This window comes from Chrysemys picta, chromosome 8 (assembly GCF_011386835.1).
Source record: "Chrysemys picta bellii isolate R12L10 chromosome 8, ASM1138683v2, whole genome shotgun sequence".
NCBI lineage: Eukaryota > Metazoa > Chordata > Testudines > Emydidae > Chrysemys > Chrysemys picta.
Genome location: NC_088798.1, coordinates 16,459,966 through 16,481,500, shown reverse-complemented (window position 1 = coordinate 16,481,500; position 21,535 = coordinate 16,459,966). Strand labels below are relative to the sequence as shown.

At 39.8% G+C, this 21,535-nt stretch overlaps 1 protein-coding gene across 24 annotated transcripts in view; it reads right to left on the bottom strand.

Moving 5' to 3' along the window:
* The window catches only part of NFIA (nuclear factor I A), a 445,816-nt gene that overhangs the window by 121,185 nt on the left and 303,096 nt on the right, over positions 1-21,535 (bottom strand). For all 24 annotated transcript variants that reach the window (XM_065555395.1, XM_065555377.1, XM_065555384.1 and 21 more), the window contains exon 3: positions 18,861-18,926. In XM_065555395.1, the coding sequence (XP_065411467.1) occupies positions 18,861-18,926 (66 nt within the window). The remainder of the gene's footprint in view (positions 1-18,860; positions 18,927-21,535) is intronic.

Here is a 21,535-nt window from a genome sequence, read left to right as displayed (position 1 = left end):
ATCGCTCGCCCGCACTGCTACCCGCCGCCCCCATTGGCCCAGGACGGCGAACCGTGGCCAGTGGGGGCCGCGATCGGCCGAACCTGCCACGTCAGCAGGTAAATAAAACTGGCCCGGCCCGCCAGGGTGCTTACCCTGGCGAGCTGCGTGCCGAACGTTGCCGACCCCTGGTTTATATCATCATAAACAATATGCTGCAGAGCTATATTCACAGAACTGATAAGGCTTGGAGTTGGGTTAAGGGAGTTTGAGGCACTGAGATCAGAAAAAATTAAGAAAAAATGAAAGCTGGCCCAAGATTTTTTTAAATTAACAGTGAAGGAAACATACGAATAACCCATTTGTTTATAGGTTGCAGAATTTTATTAGATAAATACAACGCAAGTGAGCAATCACCATACTTCAGGTGAAGCCAGGAAGGGAAACTCCTTCTGCTCCCAATTAGTTTTATAATATTGGTACATACCCTTGGGTCTCCATGAACTATTCCCTCTCCCCTTCCCTGCCTTAAACCTGTCTCCCTCACCACTACTACAGTGAAATAAATGCTACTGTGAAACCACAATAATAGATGTTTTAGAAATATCTGCAGTAGATTCAATAAAATTAAAAAGGACCTCTGGAAGATGGGCATTTGAAATGGAAACTAGGTCACATGGTCAGCCAGCCCCACATCTCCCATGGGCTTTTCCACTTTATTCAACATGATTATTTATGTGTTATGTGCTGACATTGTGCTCCACAAAGTACAAAAGTGTCAAAACATTCACTGATGATAAAATCTATGTGAAATATAGTGCTGAATTTACCTGCAGTCATCACCAGTCCAGTCTTCAGAGTTGCCTTTCCAAAAGGCTAACATTACTGTCATACTCTCTACACTGACGATAATTATTCGCTATACTGTGAGAAGGGTGTCCTAAGGAACAATAGATTGCCTGTAGTAAACCACTTACACCAGGATAATATACTCATCTTCCTTGGAATAGAACAAAAGCCTTTCCAGTATAAGAATGACACACTCAACATTAAGGCTTAGTTCTACCCCTAAATCCTTACCAACTACCCCAAAATATAGGAACTTCATAAAATAAAAAAACAAAAAACCTTCCCCAAGCCAAGTTCTGACCCTGGAAAAGGAGATGTGCCAGAGATTCCATGAATTCCACTATGGACTTTGCTATTGCTATTGATTTTACATGGAAGGCAGATAGTATGGTGCTGGGTGGCAGTAAAAAACACCCAGACCTCTATAAGCAAACAAAAAGGGACTTCATTCACAAGGCTCTTTACATTTACCCCAGTGAGTTCAGTTTAAAACAGAATCTCTCCATTAAACTTTACAATGCAAAAATATCGGAATTTTTCTGGTCTTCCTTTGCCTGCATTATTGGAACCCAGAAATAAAAGGGAAAAATAATGATTGGTGAATTTTGGAAGATTTGGAATTAAATTCTGAATGGATGAGATCCCAGCATTGCAGATTCTTATCTCAACTGTAACTGGAAAAACGGAACCTCTTAGGTCTGCAACACTGGACAAGATATCTCATGAGAATGGGCTCTCTCAAACTATTTTGGACCCGAGACACAAAAAAGAATTAAAAAAATTAACGGACTTTTTGTTAAATTTTCAATACTGGATTGGTTTGGGTACAGTTTTGGATTTTTGGCCAAGAGTCATTTGAGGCGTAAAGGATAAAGTTCTTATTCTATCCAAGCCAGCTTGCCCATTCCTAGAAAAACATTCTTCTAAAAAATATGAGGATATGAATGGTTCTTTTTCTTGGAAGCTAAATTATCTAAAATGAAGATTCTTCCTATATGAGAGAAGGGAAAAATGGAATAGGAGAAAGAACAAGGCAGATTTTCTGCCCTCTTTCCCATCCCAAAACAATTCATTCATCCAAGTCACACCTCTCCTAGCAAGTAAATGCATAGCTTTTTCCTTTCAGGATAGGCCACTTAACTTTAAATCCTATTTTAAGCACAAGATGGTGGATGGGAGAGAGCTTGCCCTGGCTGTAGGGACTTAGAAGCCAATGTTAGGGACTATCATTTAATATATACCCTTGCTTAGGAGAGAATTTGTCTTTCCTCCACGCACCTTGTCACTCACATCATTCCTAGAGAGCTGATCAATATTCTTATATTAATACCTGGCTGGTTCTTTATTTGAAACTTTAAAGGTTGTAAAAGCCAAATACTGCCGGATTATCCTTGGGTTCCTGTTCTTCATCCGGTTCAGTCATGGGTTGGGATAATGATCTGTCACTGAGGTAAAATCATAACCCAGAAAATAATGCCGCAATGTTTCTGCTGCCCAATTCACAGGAAGATATTCTTTCTCAATGATGCTGTGTCTCCGTTCTTGTGGGAACGGTTTACGGATTGCATCATAATGGTAATAATAATAACTTACATTTATATAGTGTATGGGATATTCTATATTTCTGCCTCCTGTCAAAGGACTGGTCCCAGTCCCACTTCAAATGCATCACTCAGCACCATGACAGGCAAAGAGAAGTCTGGACTCTAATATAGAGCCTGGACAGAGGTATGCTATACATCCTTAATGTCAGAAGCAGGTGACCAAATGACCTCATTTTTCCTAGTCTTTTCATGAGATTAGTTAAAGGGCCCTGCAATCTCAGAGAAATGGGGAATGAATCTCTGATGATAATCTGTCAACAATAAGGAGTGCCTCTCTTTTCTGGACCCAAGGATGGAAGCTGCCTGACTTCTTCTGCCTTGTTGACTTCCCGATGGATTAATCAATTCCCCGGGTCTCGCTATTGGCTAGTGCACAGCTACCACAGTTAACTCTGCCTTGGCAATCTCAGAAGCCCGTGTGCAGATGTTCCCCCAACTGGCACTGTTCACACCATCCTGTTGTCTGAATAAACAGCACTATAGGCTATATACTTCTGAACCTTGTGGTGTTCCCTTGTATCCCAATAGCCTCGCTACCTCACCCTCTTTCCATACATTCAAATTGCCACTGCAAAACCATGTTCTCCTGACACTTTCATGCAATTATTTTTAAGAGTAAGGAACAAAAGAAGAGAAATATCAAGAACCTGTGATTTTGGGCTAAATTCTCTATGGGTGTAACTGCTATCAACTGTTCACAATAAAAATATCCCACTCTCCTTGGCTTCAGCGGAGTAATGCAAGGAAATAATTTGGCCCATTGATTCCAAATGGATGGTGTCGACACTCACCCACAAGCCCCTTTGCAGGAACAGGAAGCCCATATGCAGGGAAAACTACACATAGGCACAGGCTGTAATTCTAAATGCCCACAGTAAATTTTTTTAGAGAGTGGTGTGGTTTTCTCAGCCCCTACACCTCCTCTGCCTGACTGAAGGCTGGTTCTACAAGCACCTTGCTGACTATGCAGGGCAGAGGGCTGACAGGCAGAGTCCTAGGTGATCTAATGAGACACTGCACCATGAAAGTGTAATTTCTCCCAGAGAGAGGCAGAAGGGAGGCCTGGGGCTAGGGCTGACTGGGGGTAAGGTGGGCAACATGACTGCAGGGGTGTTGCAAGGTGAGAGTGTCAGTGAGCTCAGTGGGAAAGAATGGAGCAGCTGAAAGGTTGGGCTACTGACCATGTGTTTGTAAAGAATAGAGAGACAGAGGGAAAAATCTTTTGATTCCACTCAGCAGTCCTCTTTCCTATCCCATGCCTCCTTTCGCTGGTGACAGGAGCATGGGCTAGAATCCCCACACTGCAGCATGTCTTTAGCAGAACACCTGTTTCCAGGAGAGGTGTGTCTGTGTGTGCATATAAGTGGGAGCACACAATGACCCGAGAAAGAGTGAGTCTCTCATTTGAAAATTAAACTATTACTTGGATCCTATGAAAATGGAATACAGAGGTGCTGTACATGAAAAATTGTAATCACATAATCACCTGTTTACTAACAAGTACATCAGCGATTAAAGATTTACCCTAGCAAGTCACAGTGGGAAACTTTTCTCCTTTTAAATTTAATCTCTCCTGGTTTTGTTCTTCCACAGAAATATACCAGTTATCCAATCTCTGTTTCCAATCCACTTCTGTGATTCCTTACTACACTGCCTGGAGGTGATAGTGTGAATTCTCTCAAGAATGATAAGGCATTTTATAAATCATTTGGCATCAGCAGAATGGGGAGGAGGAAGGGGAATGGGGTAGCATAGTTTACAGCACATACTCAGCAGTAACTCCCAACTGTCAAACTTCCACATTTTTTCAGGCGCTGCAGTGGTTAAAAAAATTTAAGACACAAGAAGTGAAACATACACAGTAAGTAGCACATTTAATCAACCAGCACCTGTCGACCACCACTGAGCAAAAATTTGTCAGGAGACTATCACAACTCACAAGACATTATAGGACTGAAGACACTGCATTGAAAAAAGAGAGAAAGTGAATAGCACTAACTGCTGTATACAACTTGTAGTGCCATTTTCAAGTTAGGTAAAAATGGCATAATAAAGAAATTGTGTTTACAAATGTGACGATCACCTAAACCTAACCTCACTGCCCTCCACTGGCTGTTACTTTGTTCCTGGGAAAATATTTGTGAACCATTGCAAATAAAAGTCTCTCTCTTTTTCTAAGAAATGGATCTGGTATTTTTCTATTTCAGTTACATTACAGTCAGGCTTCAGAGAGGACTTTACTCCTAGATTTGCAGGAAGCAATCACCCTAAACTTTCTCCATGTTACTTGCCTAGCATCTTCCATGTTAAGATTTCATTTCCAGAAGCTGGACTGGGGGTTAAGTTGTCTTCCTTGGAAAAGATCCAACACTAATGTCTGCCTTCAGTAAAAAGGAATAAAGTTTATGGCCCCATTTTCAAAAAAACCCTCTGAAGTTGCACTTAAGTAGTTGCAGCCACAGTTTTTCACACTCAAGTTTTTGCTTGTGCAAAAACTCAGACTTGCAGGCTCAGACTCTGTTTGTGCCTTACCTGATTAATCCATGCTAATGCAGTTTGTGCAATCAAATCCAATATTTTGAATGTGCAAAAATTTGGCCACAAAATTTGGGTCTCCTTTGAAAATTCATCTTTTCTTTCCTACTGGGCAATACAATACAATCACACAGTCATGGTACATGAGCCAATCTTTACAATATGTTATCAGAATAATTGAATAAAAGCAGATTCCACTTATAAAAGCAGGTTTAATCCATTCTCTTACTTCACCACATACCCAAACCATCTGGATATGTGAGATAATGACTTACGTTTATATAGTGAATACATTGATTTAGGGTCCAATAGAATAACTCCCATTTACATTACTGGAGTTGGAGCAGACCCTTAGCATGTGAGTGATCATGGCTCCCTTTAGTGGCTGGCCCAGCAGTCACAACGGCTTGCTATTTACAGCTAATCAATGATCCTTTAGCTCAAGTGGTAGAAGTCTGTATTTTTGATGTGGAAGATTCCAGGTTTGATTTCCTAATAAGGATCATGGAGTATGTAGGGAAAAAAAGGTACAGTCCATTACAAAGTAACAGCCCTGGAGGGACTTGAATTTCTGAGGACATCAGATGGCAAGAACAAGATTGTTTTAACAGAGGGAATGCATTCCCTAGTGGCTGCCTGAGAGACTGACAGCCTGCTACGCTCAGCTAAATGAATTCTCCTCTAGCCTTAGTGTTATGGGCCTCTGTTTGTCAAGCTGAAGGCCCCATGTTCAATCTCCCCACTTTGGTTTGAGCATTGGCCTGCTAAACCCAGGGTTGTGAGTTCAATCCTTGAGGGGGCCACTTGGGGATCTGGGGCAAAAATCAGTACTTGGTCCTGCTAGTGAAAGCAGGGGGCTGGACTCGATGACCTTTCAAGGTCCCTTCCAGTTCTAGGAGATGGGATATCTCAAAAAAAAAAAAAAAAAAAAAAATCAACCCTGGCATCTGTACGTTTGAGGCCTTGGTCTGTTATGGACAGCTCCTCTCGTCCAGAAGGATGCCGCACTTTATTAAATGATTTACAAACAGAGTCTCGGATATGCACTTTTTACATCCACTGACTTCAGGGTATATATGAGGACATTATTTGTCCCATAATGTGTTTTGTATGTGTATAATAGAGGCATTGGAAGTTATGTGCACATATCTGGGAGCAGAATTCTAGTCTGACATCCACAGGGTGGATCTTGCTTCTGGTATTCTGATCTTTGAGTGTAGAAACTCCCATTGACCTCAACAATAGATGTGCATTGCTGTAAGGAGGAATAGTAACGGTCAAGCTTTGCTGTATGTGTCTAAAAGCAGGGTATTGCCATGCATGGCAGCCATTCAATAGTGCATGATAACAGTATAGATCAGTTTGGGAGAGGATGAAAATACCCAGAGTTCAGAGCCCCAGAAGAACAGACGATGACTCACAGAAGATTGGAAGGGAGAACAAAAGACAGAAAGAACAGGAGGAAGGCCGGAAAAATCACACAAACACCAGGAAGAGGCAGGTCTACATGATAGGTGACTCCCTACTAAGAAGAACAAACAGGCCTGCCTCTGAGCTGATCCAGAGAATAGAAGGGTGTCCTGTCTGCCAGGAGCTAAGATACAGGATGTAGACCTTTGGCTGAAGAGTATCCTAATGGAAACACAAAAGAATCCATTGATTATCCTTCATGTGGGAACAAATGATACTGCTAGATCCTCTCTGGAACACATCAAGGGAGATTATGCCAGGCAGGGGAAGACACTTAAAGAAATGGAGGTTCAGGTGATTTTCAGTGCGATTCTACCTGTCCCTGAGGAGAATGAAGATGAGACAAGATTATGATGATGAACAGATGGCTCAGGCAGTCGTGCTATAAGGAAGGCTTTGGGATGTTCAACCACTGGGAGGCATTCTTGGACAGACGACTGTTCTCATGGGATGGACTCCACTTGAGTAGGGAAGAAAATAGACTTCTGGGATGGAGGTTGGCAGAACTGATTAAAAGAGCTTTGAACTAGGAAGCTGGCTGAGACGATTGGAAGATGCTCATGTAATCTCCATGCTTAATTCTGATATTAACCAGGAAGAAAATGAGGAAAGAGAGAATACAACAATGGAGAAAGGCACAGCAGTGGGTAACAGAATAAGAGGAAAGATAGTGCCAATACTAATGAAGCTAACAGTCAGCTAGGCAATACCGGAAATAGAATGACCGTACCTAATTGGGTGAGGAATCTGGGCAAAGCCAAGCAGAAACAACTAACATGTTAGTACAACAATGTAAGGAGCTTGGTTAACAATGTGGAGGAACTAGAATTACTGGTGCAGGAAGTGAAACCAGATATTACAGGGATAATGGAAACATGGTGGAATAGTAGTCATGACTGGAGTACAGGTATTGAGGGGTATGTACTACTCAGGAAAGACAGAAATAAAGGTAAAGGTGGTAGAATAGCATTGTACATTAATGATGAGGCAGACTGTAAAGAAATTAGAAGTGATGGAATGGATAAAACAGAGTCTGTTTGGGTCAAACTCACTTTGGGAAAGAAATAACCAGAGGTTTCACTGGGATAGTCCCTGGGTTATGCTACAGATCCCCAGGATCCGATATGGATATGGACAGACACCTCTTTAACGTTTGTAATGAAATAAATATTTCCGGGAATTGTGTGATTATGGGAGACTTTAATTTCCTAGATACAGATTGAAAGACAAGTGCTACTAATAATGGTAGGGCCCAGATTTTCCTGGATGTGATGGCTGATGGATTTCTTCATGAAACATTTGCCAAACCAACCAGAGGTGATGCCATTTTACATTTGGTATTGGTGAGTAGTGAGGACCTCATTAAAGAACTGGATGTAGGCAACAACTTTGGTTCGAGTGATCATGAGCTAATTCAGTATAAACTAAACAGAAGGATAAACAAAAATAGATATGCAACTAAGGGCCTTGATTTCAAAATGGCAAACTTAAAAAATTTAAGGGAATTAGTTAGGACTGGACTGAAAAACTCAAGGATCTGAATGTGGAGGAGGCTTGGAATTACTTTAAGTCAAAGTTGTAGAAAACATCTGAAGTCTGCATCCCAAGCAAGGGGAAAAATCTGTAGGGCAAGGTTGTAGACCAAACTGGATGAGCAAGCATCTGAAACAGGTTATTAAGAGAAAGCAGAAAGCCTACAAGGGATGGAAGAATCAGCAAGGAAAGCTACGTCTTGGAGATCAGAAAGTGTGGGGGGAAAAAGTGAGAAATGCCAAAAGCCAAGCAGAGTTGGACCTAGCAAAGAAAATTAAAACCAATAGTAAATGGTTCTATAGCCATATAAACAAAAAGAAAACAAGGAAAGAAGAAGTGGTACTGCTAAACACTGAGTATGGGGTGGAAATTAAAGATAATCTGGGCATGGCACAACACCTAAACAAGTACTTTGCATCAATTTTTGCTAAGGGCAATGAGGAGCTTAGGGGTAGTGGTAGGGTGGCTAATGGAAATGAGGATATTGAAGTAGAAATGACTGTATCTGAGGTGGAAGTCAAACTCTAACAGCTTAATGGGAAAAATCAGGGGAGCCGGATAATCTCCATCCAAGAATATTAAAGGAACTAGCACATGAAATTGCAAACCCAATAGCACAGATTTTTAATGAATCCATAAATTTGGGGGTCATACCCCATGACTGGAGAATTGCGACTATAGTACGTATTTTTAAGAAAGGAAAAATAAGTGATCTGGGAAACTACAGGCTCATTAGTTTGACCTAAATTGTATGCAAGGTAAATGGTGGATTCTCTGTAACTTAAAGTCTATAAATCATGAACTGAGGACTTCAGTAACTCAGCCAGACGTTATGAGTCTATTACAGGAGTGGGTAGGTGAGGTTCTGTGTCTTGCATTGTTCAGGAGATCAGACTAGATGGTCATGATGGTCCCTTCTGGCCTTAAAGCCTATGAGAATGTGAGGAACACAAAAAGAACAGGAGTACTTGTGGCACCTTAGAGACTAGTCTCTAAGGTGCCACAAGTACTCCTGTTCTTTTTGCGGATACAGACTAACACGGCTGCTACTCTGAAACCTGTGAGGAACACGTTATTCTATTCAAATTGTAATTAGCAAAACATGATATATTCTTATTTACATAAGAATTGGAGTCTACAAAAGAACTAGGCTCAGTGTGAAGAGACGAATCTAAAGGAAGAGATAATTTCCAAAACCCTCCAACTATAAGTGGATAACCTATGCACTTTTTAAAGGTGGTTGTGACCCACTAAGCAGTTCCAGTGGATGACCAGAAGCACAAGCATTAACAGTAATGTAGCTCCTTAACATAGGGTGTACTGCAAAGGACAAGTCAGATAATAGCACGTTGCAATATTTAAATCAAAGCTGCGGCTCCGATTTTTCATGGCAAACCATCCTGCACCTTCCCAGTGCCCCAGGAACAGACTAAATGATTATTCATATACCCAGCTTAGAAAATAAAGGACCTTTAGGAACCACTGTCTTAAGTACAGTAATGTAAGACTTGGATCAGTGGCTTCCTTTATGACAAGGTTGCTCACACAACAATCACCCTCTTAGCACTTCTGCAGTCAATCACAAGGCTTTTTATAAGAGGAAGTGTAAAAAAGGATGATAGGGAAGAAAGCAGTATAAACATTTACACACCCCTCTGTTAGTGGAATCCGGCTAAATGAATGTCAATTAATGAATACTTCTGATAAATGACTGATTTCAGAGTCTGCTTTTATCTACAGATCCTGTATTTATAGTTCAAGCCTTTTAAATTAATACATGAAAAAGGAATTAAACCGCTAATTATCATATTTCATTGCGGTTCATAACACTTTCATCAGACCTGTTAAATGAAGGAGTCAGTTCAATGGAGGAAGCTAAACTACACAAATTTATGTCAAGGGTATATCGGGCTGACAGGTTGGTAGCACAACTCAGGAGATTTGTGAGGAGTAAAAAGTTCACATTTTGGACCAAATGGCTCTGGCTTGCGGGGTTTATTTATTTTTGTTGTTATATAAATATAAATTAATTTTGCAGCAACCAAAACTTGCTCTTTGTCTTAAGTTACAGGCAAATGGAAATTCTAACACCCAAAGACAAGCTGGAGGAGTTTTTCTTTTTGTGGGTTTCCCCCCTTGTTTTCAAACATTCTAGCCTTTTCCCTTAATAAGCCCTCCTCTTCACTTGGCAGAAAGTTTATATGAAAGCCAGAACCACAAATTAATCCCTCTTCCTAGTTGCCTGGCTTCTTGGTGGGCTAGTGTGGTATCCTAGAGCACCACTCAGCTTGTGGTCTGCCCAAGTTATGGCTGTTACACTGATAAAATAAAACTCTCAGCTGTGAATTGAATAACAAGCGTTTCATGAAAATGTTTGTGTTCAGCATACAAGTTTTTTAGTGGTGAAAACTGGGAAATTTTCACAGCTCTAGCTTAGTTCTGAGGCCACTGAGTACTGGGAGCACTAAGGGGCGAGAATAGGCTGGTGTTAGAGTGGAAATACCTCTTATAGATGAGCTACAACAAAGCGGAAGAGCTGAAAGTCTTGGTACTTCTCCCTGTATGCATGTGGCTGGGGAGGAAGCAAAGAACGAGTGGAGACTTGGCTTTGCTCTGACTCTCTGGTCAGCAGAGTTGGGCTGGTGAGGAAGTGAGGGGGCTATGGTCCAGCAGCAGATCTCACACATTCTGGGAACAAGTTGGGGAGCCAGGAAGGAATCCTGACACTTTGAGGCAAGATTCCTTGTCAGGAGGTGCTTCTGGGGCATCACGCCTACAAGCTGCCCTCTACCCAGGGCGAGTGCTATCTTAATGCTATCTGGGTCTGTATAATACATGCAGAACGGTATGGAAAACAGAAACTGAATATAAATAAGTTTTGAAATGAGTTAGAGTAATTGCAACTTTATTTATACACCTTGCCCAATGGAAAGGTTCACCACCTTTTTGCTGTACACACATATGGTGAAATAAAAACATGCAGTCCAGCCACATTTTCATTGCTCCTTTTCTTTGCAGCATTGAGACAAAGTGTAATGAACGTTTTATGTCTTTCAAGCACTGCTTTGTTATGCTATAAGCATTCATTTCATGCTTTGAATATTTCCTGTCAGACTTTCCTCGGATGATTTGGGGGGTGCGGGGTGGGGGGTTGGTCAGAATGCTTTGGTTGTGAAGGTTAATGGTTATAAGCAGTGAAAACTGAAGTCCTCTGTCAATCCTCAAGTCTTAAATACTGCAGGTCACTGATGAGGCAAGATTCCCTACTTGGCCCCTGTAATGGCTTCAGAACTGATCCTTACTGACTGTCCCATATCATGTTGGTTGACTGTCAACATTCTTCAAAGCTGCCAAAACAGGGTGTCCTCGATAGAGTGCCAGCTAATGATAAGTAGGCTAAATTGTGAGCAGAGAGTGTACCCATTAACACTGGAAATTAAAAAAGCTGTGCAATAAAATCTGGAGCACAAACTCATTTGACTTTGGACATGAATCTCACCAAAAGTATGGCAATACAGGAGAAAGACAAGTGCTTTCTTTACTAGACTGTTTAGATACTTTTTGCATAAGGGCCATGAAACTGGCTGGGAAATGGAGTTAGATGCATCAAGAGTTTTGATTCTAGAGTGTTACAATTAAAATTCTATTCATTTTGTTTTGTGTTAGAAATGAGAATCTGGGCTGCAATCTACTTGAAATGAAACAGGATGAAAAAATGCAGAAAAAACACAGCACACTTTTATAAATTTTGTGGCCAAGTATGCCCGCATATGTTTCTTTGGAACCATATGAAACATGGACTCTAAGGCTCACTACAGACAACTGATTCCATCTTTCCCATAAATAAATAATAGTGTAAACTATAATGGACATAAAATAGAATTTGCCTCAAATCAAACTTTCATTAGCTAATGTCTACTTCTAGACTGAAATGTCCTACTATAGTCACCTTGTAGAAAGGCACACTGAATGACTGCACCGAATCTCCACTTTACAGAACAAATTCTGCCATAACTTTACAACCTGGCTTAAAGTCACCTGTGTAACCTCACTGAAGCCAATGGGATTTTAAGGGGTGTGAGTCTGTGGACAATTTGGCCCAGAGTCTATACGCAGGTCTGTTCAAACAAGGTGAAATTATCACTGATCTACTTTACCCCCAAGCTAGCAAATTCATTTTTGCAAGTGCTAAGCTTCTTTTGAAGTACTTATTGATGAGAAGTTAATTTCAGTTTGATCTCTGAGTTTGGGATGATTTCTCAAATGCTACTTTATAGCAAGAGAAAAGCAGCTTTCCATATTCATACAAATCCAACCCAAATGAGTCTCTAAACAACAACAACAACAAAGCTGGTTCTATTGTATCATGCCAAATGCAACTATCATTGAAAGAAAAAATTTCTCTGCAGCCTCTGCGGGTTATCCTGGAAATGAGGTGCTTTAAGAATGTTAGTAGGCTGACATGAAGCACTTTTTAACTGTATTAGTTTTCATTTCAACATGTGTTCAACTGAATTAGAGTAAAGTGGTATGAGACTGGGTTCAACATGTAAATGCCATAAGAGTGGCTCTTTGATTTCATCAGTGTCTCTTTGGGATATTGATCTGTGTTCTACGACACAAAAAGGAAAAAAAGATGATAATCGTGCACAGCAATGAAATTACTGCAGGTTTCATGAGAGGAGAGAAAAAGAGATGAAATACTGGAACAAGTATATCAAGAGGCAGAGCTTTTAAGAACACCTTTACCTCACTTAGATAAAAAGAACAAAATAATTTTCTTCCAGGTATTATACTGTAGCTAGAGTAAGGTCCTTCTAACAACATAACAGGTAAAAATGGAAGATATTAGGTAACATTTTCAAGCGTGCCTAAGTGATGTAGGAGCCTATTAGGAGCCTCAGAATCTATCTCATTAAATGTCAATTACACTTAGGCGCCTAAGTGCTTATGTCACTTTTAACAATGGGACTTACGCCAGGTCTACACTACAGACCTATATCAGTATAACTACATTGCTCAGGGGTGTGAAAAATCCACACCCATGAGCGACACAATTATACTGACATAAATTCCCCCCCCCACACCCCCATGGAGACAATGCTATGTTGTTGGGAGAGCGTCTCCTGCCGGCATATCTACTGCCTTTCGGGGAGGTGAATTAACTACACTGATGGGAGAAGCTCTCCCCCCATTGGCGTAGGAGCGACTTCACTAAAGCACTACGGCGGCTGTAGTGCTGTACATAAAGACAAGCCCTTCGGTTCCAAAGGCACTTTTGAAAATTTTACCCATCCAGATAAACTAGAGAGCAACAAACTCCAAATTCTTCTTGTACTCCCTGAATTCAGTACACTTTGGGCTCAGCTGTGCGCTTGCCGAGGCAAACTGCTCATGCAGACCCTTTGAATGGTATAATGCAGGGACAGGCAACCTATGGCACGCGTACCAAAGGCGGCACGTGAGCTGATTTTCAGCGGCACTCACACTGCCCGGGTTCTGGCCACTGGTCCGGGGGGCTCTGCATTTTAATTTAGTTTTAAATGAAGCTTCTTAAACATTTTAAAAACCTTATTTACTTTACATACAACAATAGTTTAGTTATATATTATAGACTTATAGAAAGAGACCTTCTAAAAATGTTAAAATGTGTTACTGGCACACGAAACCTTAAATTAGAGTGAATAAATGAAGACTCAGCACACCACATCTGAAAGGCTGCCGACCCCTGGTATAATGCCTCCAGGACCATGCAGGAAGCAGTGTGAGGTGCTTCTTGCTAAAGCTGCTCTATGGATGCCAGTGAACCCTGGCTGCTGCATACAAAGACCCTTCCCTCACCCAGTCATGGACCTTCCACATAGCACTGCACTCTCTTGCACCTACAGACAGATTACGTCTGTCCTGAACAGCCTTGCTCCATCCCATCCCCACTTCATCCCATCCCCACTTCAACCACGCACATTATGAGGGGCCACAATTTGTTCCATTGTGGTTTTAAGCACTGAAAAGTTGGTACATGGTATTTTTTTAAAAACGCGTTTCTTTCATGTTTAATACCCAAGACCAGCGCTACTTAAATGGCAATGTTTACAAGTTCAGTCTAATTACTGCAGGGTTGAAAAACATGTTCGGTGAGTTGCTTCACATCATTGTTTGGTCTTTTTTAATGCAATGAAGAACAAGGTGCCTATCATTACCTGTGGTGATATGAAGATACTTGCAGCTCAAAGCAGGAAGAATGTATTAAAATGAAAATGTTTGATTTGGGCATTAAATATTTTATTTGTTAGATAAAAATCACCCCTCTACGGATTTTGTATGAGCAATGTATTCGGCATATGTTGGCAATCAGATGCCAGATTTTTCTTTTCTTTTCTTCTTTTTGTTTTTGTTTTTTTTTAAAGGCACGGCCAAATAAAAGTCAGAAGAAAGCTAAAAATTAACAAATGAAAAGGAGAGTTAATGATCTGCTAATGGACAGCTATAGGCTCCGTCTCTAGTCAGGGGCGGTTGAGAAGGAACTGAGGATGGTTAGCCCACGTGTGCTGGCTAGCCTCGTGGCCAAGCACAAGGACAGTGACAGTGCATGTTGTGGACCCAACAGACACTGCTACCAATGTTCTCCAATCAGCAGCGCAGGGACGCACACACATCTACAGTGAAACACCCACAGGGATACTACTCGAAGAATAAACTATTTTCCTCTTTAACAAGTCCAGTCTCTTCATGAGTACCTTGCTGCTGAGAGCTATTCCAACCTCCTTTTCCAAAGGCAGTTGAAGGACATGGTCAAAAGAAGTCAATCCACTGTTTGAGTTTTCTACTGGACAGACTCTACACCCATCGCTTTTTCTTATTCATGTGTGGAGAGTCTGTCTAATGTTGGAGAGACCTCTTTCTGCTCCAACTAGTCAGGCTGCAATGTATGCCTGGATGAAGATATCAACCAGCTCTGAATACAAACAGGAGGGAGCCAAGGACTAAATTTGGTATTGGGAGACTTATGATGGTTTTTTCTGCTCTCCTTCATATACTTTGCCTTTTACCCAGCTGAAGTTGAGACACATGATTTTCCCTTCTCTCAATTTCCTTCTTTATCTGGTTAGGATTTAATCTGGGGATTTCCAGTGAAGACCAGGAAGAGGGTCCTGTGATGGCTACAATACACTTGTTCATCTCTTTGCTGGATTTCTTGAAAAAAATTTCTTTCTTTGGGATTCTGTTAGTTGTAGCAGGGCTAATAGGGTAAGCGGTTGCCTGAAGCTGTGTCTTAGCAAAGGCTAAAGAAAAGAAATGAGTGGCAGGGGCCGTTTTGGGAGCAGTTGGCACCAAATATTGTTCTGTCTGCTGGCTCTGTCTGAGTGATAGCAACCATGAAACCCACTGGAGAAAATGGATGGCTCTAAATACAAGAGTAATTATTTGCATTAGCTTTAGTTTAGTGAAACTAGTCTCAAAGGTGCCACAGGACCCTCTGTTGCTTTAAATGGATGATTCTTCCTAAAGCAACCTACAGAATTTTAAACAATGAATTAAAACTTACTGTAGATCTTGTTTTTCAGGGCTATATAGCTGACCCTTTTGAACCTACATTACTCAAGCTATGCAAAATATATATGTATAATAAATAACTTTAGAATTTATGGAGTGGAACAGAAAGGATATTAACAGGCAAGCAGAGGGGCTGTGCAACCCTCAGAAGGCTTTTAAAGATTTATTTTTTTAAATGAAGGAATGTGAGGGGTAGTACTCTTAATTGATACGCTTGTAGACTCCTTACAGAAATCCATGCAATATGATCCAAAATCTGTCCTCAATCTGGTTGCTCTGCTGTTGACTTCAGTGGGAGCAGAATTATCCCACTGCTATTTTCTTTGATTTTTACGACATTTCCCTCTCTGTGGGCACAATCCAACTGCCACTAAAATTAGTGCTGAGACTACCCTTGACTCCAGAGGTATTTGGATCGGGGTCTATGGTAGTGGTCTATGGCAAGTGTGGAACAACACAGTGAATATGATTTCTGTATGCACTTTTGTGTGTGCAGTTTTTCATTTTCTAAAGCCTGCCGTTTGGCTTTCATCCTGGCATTCAGCAGATCAGAACTGTAGGGCTATGTTGATCTCCGTGCTGGGTCAGGTACACTGCAAGCTGTGGACTGTGTGTGCACTGAGAATGAACTCAACATCAACCTGGAGGGATCAGGCCTTTTAGACCCAACTGCATGTGTTAGTTTAGGGATTCTCCCACACAGATACTGCAAACTGCAACTAATCAGATACAAGGATTCTGTTATAGTGGGGAAAAATACCCATTACTAAAACTGAGAGTAAGAATACTTTTCCCAATTATTTTTTAAGGAAAAAAGTAGTACTATTGACAAGTCACCAGTGACATTCCAATAATTCATTAAAGTTTGATTTACAAGAAGCATTAAGGCTCCAGAACTGACATATTTAGTGTTACTGGGGTTTGACACATTTTATATTATTCACTGTCATTGCTGCTTTTTGGGTGGCAGTTGTGAAATGTGCTTCCTTAAGACTGAGCACTGCACAGTAAGGAGAACAGTTGTTGAGAAGCTGCAAAAGAATATCAACCAGACACAAATAATAACAACAGAACACCAGAGTCAGAAGGATTCGGGGTGCCTAGCAAAGTCTAAATTAAAATGTGACCTAATAAACAGAGGCAACATATTAAAAAAAAATTCAGAACTGGCAGAACAGATTTCACAGTTTAGCCAATTCATCTCCAAACCTGGCAATCCTTTTGCAATAAATTATAATTGTTGTAAAACAGCACTGATAAGAGAAGCTAGACACCGTCATTCAATAGTCAGAAAAATGTTTTCAGACATTGTGGCTAGAGATGAGCAGAATAAAGGCCCTCAAATCTGAAACCTTTCAAATTTCAGAGGGAGAGAAATAGTGATCCAGAATGCTAGACATCTCACCACATCACCTGATACCATGAGATTTTTAGTGTGTGATGCTGAAATTTCCTGAGAAAAGCTCTTAAGATTTTGATATTATTGAATATAAATACTAGCTCTATTCTGCCTTGAACCCTAAACTCTAACTCTGAACTCTAATCCAAATGGAATCCAGATCTGAGCACCACCATTTTTGTCTCATCCCTATTTGTGACTTGTTTATTTACTAGTCAAGTATTCAATATAAACATTCAAAACATACAAGGAAACAGTGACGTACGATAAAGAAGAACGGCATCAATAAAAGCACACCAAATCAAAAATCAATCTGGTGGATTTGTTAAAGGGATATGAGATTTCTCTCTTGTATATATAGAAATCCTATATGAGAGAGATTTTTAATGCTCCCATAAGTGTGAAAGGGGCTTTAGATTGTAAGCCCTACAGGGCAGACGTTACAAGTCTCTTTTCTGTGTTTAGATAGCATCCAGCACAATGGGGCCCCACTCTCAACTGTGGCCTCTTGATGCTACTACAATATGTACACTTACTACTAATAATTATAAGTACAAGTTTTAAAAACAAAAAATTCAGAATAACCAGGGATTGTCTCAGTTTCAATTATCTCCAATGTTGGATGTCATCATTTTTTGATTCCAAGCACTAATGAAAATAATTATCTGTAGTAACAGAAGGTACAGAATTTCAATTGCCAAAGGGACCATAAGAGATGTTGGGCTGTTTTTGTTTTTTGTTTTTTTTGGCGGGGAAGGGAAGAGAAGGGTATTGTTTTTACCTCAAGCTCTTCCCTTTGTATCTTCATCTATCTTTTCACATACAATCCCCTAGCTCAATTACTGACAGCAAATGCTTCTCTGGGCCCTTTTACAATGGAAGCCAGCTGTGATGGCCCTTCCATGGGTTCAATTCCACACAGCCATTACTTCTACTTAGAAACTGTCCCACCTCAGAAAATACTAGTACCTGCTCACAGTAGTGACCTTATGGCTTAGCCTTTCTCAATGGGACTTCTGTGCCTACGACTCCCTATTAAAACAATGCAGCAGTCTCACTGCAGTATTCTTAAAATTCACAGCTATGGGGCTGCTTTCTAATAAGGTCGAATAGCTGTCTTCAGAAACAAGCTTTAGAAATAAAAGTAGAAAAAGAAGCAGCAAATTAAGATTTGAGTTCTACTGCATCTCTTCTCTCCTTGTAATACTACCACCCTCTCAGAAGCATGCCAATGAAAATATAGACAGCTCTGAAAAAACTTTTATCACTCAAGAAGTGGTTAATAGTTTGAGTGGCTGCTGTGTTCATAGATTTCCAGTCCTGCTTCGAGAGCTTCAGGAGAACTGCCTGCCAGTTTTATTGTGTGTACTTTTTAGGGGCAGAGAGAAGTGGTTGCAGAAAAATTATAATACTTCAAAGCGACTGTTTTGTTTTGCAGAACGATTTGAAATCCCACAATCTAAAATGATGAGCTGGACAGACACTGTGAGTCAGGTACTTCAGAGTGTTCCGTTATCATGAAAACATCAATAAACAAAACAACGTTAAAAGCACACAGATAAAAATGAAAGTAATGTTGTAGGCACCCCCGAGAGGGTCATGACTCATGACCCATGGATTGAAAGCTTCTGCTGTAGTGAAATGAACCCCAGTGCTGCATGCAGCGGGCTCTATTACAGCATCCCCCAAATTAAAACAATTTTTAACGGAATAAAGATCTCCCTCCAGGATTGTAGAGACAAATGCTACTCTAATTTTGTGAAACCTTGGCATTTAACTATGAAGAAGATGCACCATTCATTTGCAGAGATCTCAAGTCAATTGTTCAAAGACTGAGTCTTTTTATACTAGATATATACACTTATTACTTGAAAATGAAAATCCTTGTAAACATGGACTATTGTAATATTCCAAAGTAGCAGTAGGTAAGAACTTACCATTTTCTGGCTGGTCCTTAATATCAGCTTCACTTGGCTGGCTGGGACTTTCAGATTGACTTGAATCTGAAAAACATAAAATACAGCCAAAAATTACAGGGTCTGCTGTGGAAAGTAGATCACAGGCGCCAGACTTCCTTAAAAGGTTGAAAGTACAAGCTAAGGACAGGAATGTTGCACTAGGACATGACAATGCTAGGAGGCCATGCCCTGGTCATATTTATGCTAGGAAGAAACTGTATCTTGTTTACATCATTGCATGGGGTGTTCAGTCTGTGCATTAGCATAAATTAGGCTTAGAGAAATCTTCTCTTTAAAGGAAGCCTGATTTAAACTGCTTTTCTACATTTTTTTATAATGCAGTTTGTATGCTGCATACAAACCTGAGACTTAATCCAGAGTCAAAACATATTTTTAAACTGGCATATAACAGTAACTAACGCTAAAAGTAATGCTAACTAACATGTTCTGATTACTGTCTATATGTTACAGCAACAGAAATTCACAATCCAGATAGAAGACCTGATTCTCATCGTGCTTTCCCTGCGGATACAGTGGTGTAGCACACTGAAATAAATGGCATTACTCCTCATTTAGATGGTGTAAAGTGAGATCAGATGCTGAACCAATGGCTTCCGAACATGCACCAATAATGAATTCTACAGGTTCCCAGCTAGAAGTCTCCAACTAACCTACTAATATATTTGCCTGAAACAATAAAACTACCCGTAAGATCATATCTGTTGATGTAGGTTTGTTAATCTACATTCACTTTCTTTTGTACTAAAAAAGGTGCTTTTAGTTAAAAAATAAGGATTTTTAAGAGACGCTTTGGGTAAACAAGATTTTTGTTTCATAATTATTTTTAACTGTCTGCTCTTCAAATTGGAAAAAATGCTTTATATGTGTAAAAAAATATTTTCTAAAGAAAAACTCAACCTCTTAACTAGGTTTTCTTAAGACTAACAGAAACATTACAGAGTTAAAAGAAATCACACTTTATCAGTTTGGGGTAAAAGAACAATGTGGGATAAATTAAAACTTTTAAAAAAGCTTTAACTCAAAACACATTTAAGGAATGAAACCATTTGTTACTGTATTAAAAAAAAATCTACATTTGTGGTAAACCTATTTCCTCACTTCACCTTGACTGTGTAAGGTTTAGAATTAGCTGTCTGAAATTGGACTACATTTCAGTAAGAAGTCAATGCAAGATCAAAAGGTCATGACACTTAACTGTGATTAAATTGAAAATCTTACTTCTATTGCAATGGAGTGATAACACCCCCCTTTCTATTTCTTTGAGGTATTAATAGCACTGAAAGAAGCAGCAGTACTAGAGACCTTGGGTCAAGCAATGCTAATTTATTGCTTTAAAAAGGCCCCTTGCTTTTAAGCAAATGAAGCTTTTAATTACCACTGAGTACTATAAAGAAAATGCCTATTTTAAATATTTTTTAAAAATTTACCTGCTACTGTATCCATTAACTATTGTGAAAAAGCTTAAAGGACAATTCCGTATAAATTAAACACTAAATCTAATAAAAGGGGCACACAACATAATTTTCATAAAGTTTGTAATATAAACATTAAAAATGTTTAGTAAAGAAAGCTCCAGGGTAGATATCTGTAGTTAAAATCAACGTGACGTTCAGCTAAAAAAACTGACAATGTGCTATCCCACAACATTATTATCTACCTCTAAGAACTATCTTCTCCTCCAGCTTCTAAATGTATTATTTTAATCATTTCCTGAAGGAATCTTGGCAAAGATTTTAAATTTAAACTTTGTCGCTAACATTTTATTTTAAATATCAACTTTGTGGGTTAGCATTATCTCTAAACTCAGATCCTGGATAGCAGATAGTCCATATAAGCCTAGCCTCAGCGTTGCCATATTCTGGACACCATATTTTGACAGAAGTTTTATGTTTTTGGTACCACAAAGGTTAAAAATTCAGTCAGCATTCAAGGACTAATTCAACATATTTCATTGCATAGGACATGCATTATGTTTCTTTTATCCCCACCAAGTCATTGTTCAATCACTGTTTGACCGTTACAACTAAAATAATGTGAAAATATAGTAAAAATATTTATTTTTTAAAACAGACAGTGAAGAAATATGGAAATAAGATGAATAACTAAAAAAATATTTTAAAAGTCATTTAGATGGCAGCAGGGATGGGCGATCACTGGTACATGCAAGGATGCCAAGCTAAGAGCTGGCACACTTCTGGTACCTAGTGTGGCACCTTCGCTCTTCATCGATGCTCCATATCCTGTATTCGGCACAGAAACTTAGAGTTTCTCTCTGGATGCTGAGATACAAAGAATGCATTTTTGTATATGTTTAGCGCCGTGCTCCAGACATCAGAATTAGTGGCAAGACAGACAGTGAGCCCAGAATGTTTGTTAGCATATTGAGTCTTGACTTTTTTTTTTTTCACATCTAGTTATAAATCCTATTTTTCTGCAACCCTCTCCTCATGTAAAAAACCCCCCAAAACTATAGTGTTTGCAAACGAGCAAAGGAAAATAAAATGCAGTAAAATGTGTTTTTAAAAATACAGTGATACAGATCATCTAAGGCTCCCAAAAATACTAACTGGGCAAAAGTCTGCTCAGAATTGTCATGCAAGGTACCGTCTCATGGAAATCCCTGATAAGAACAC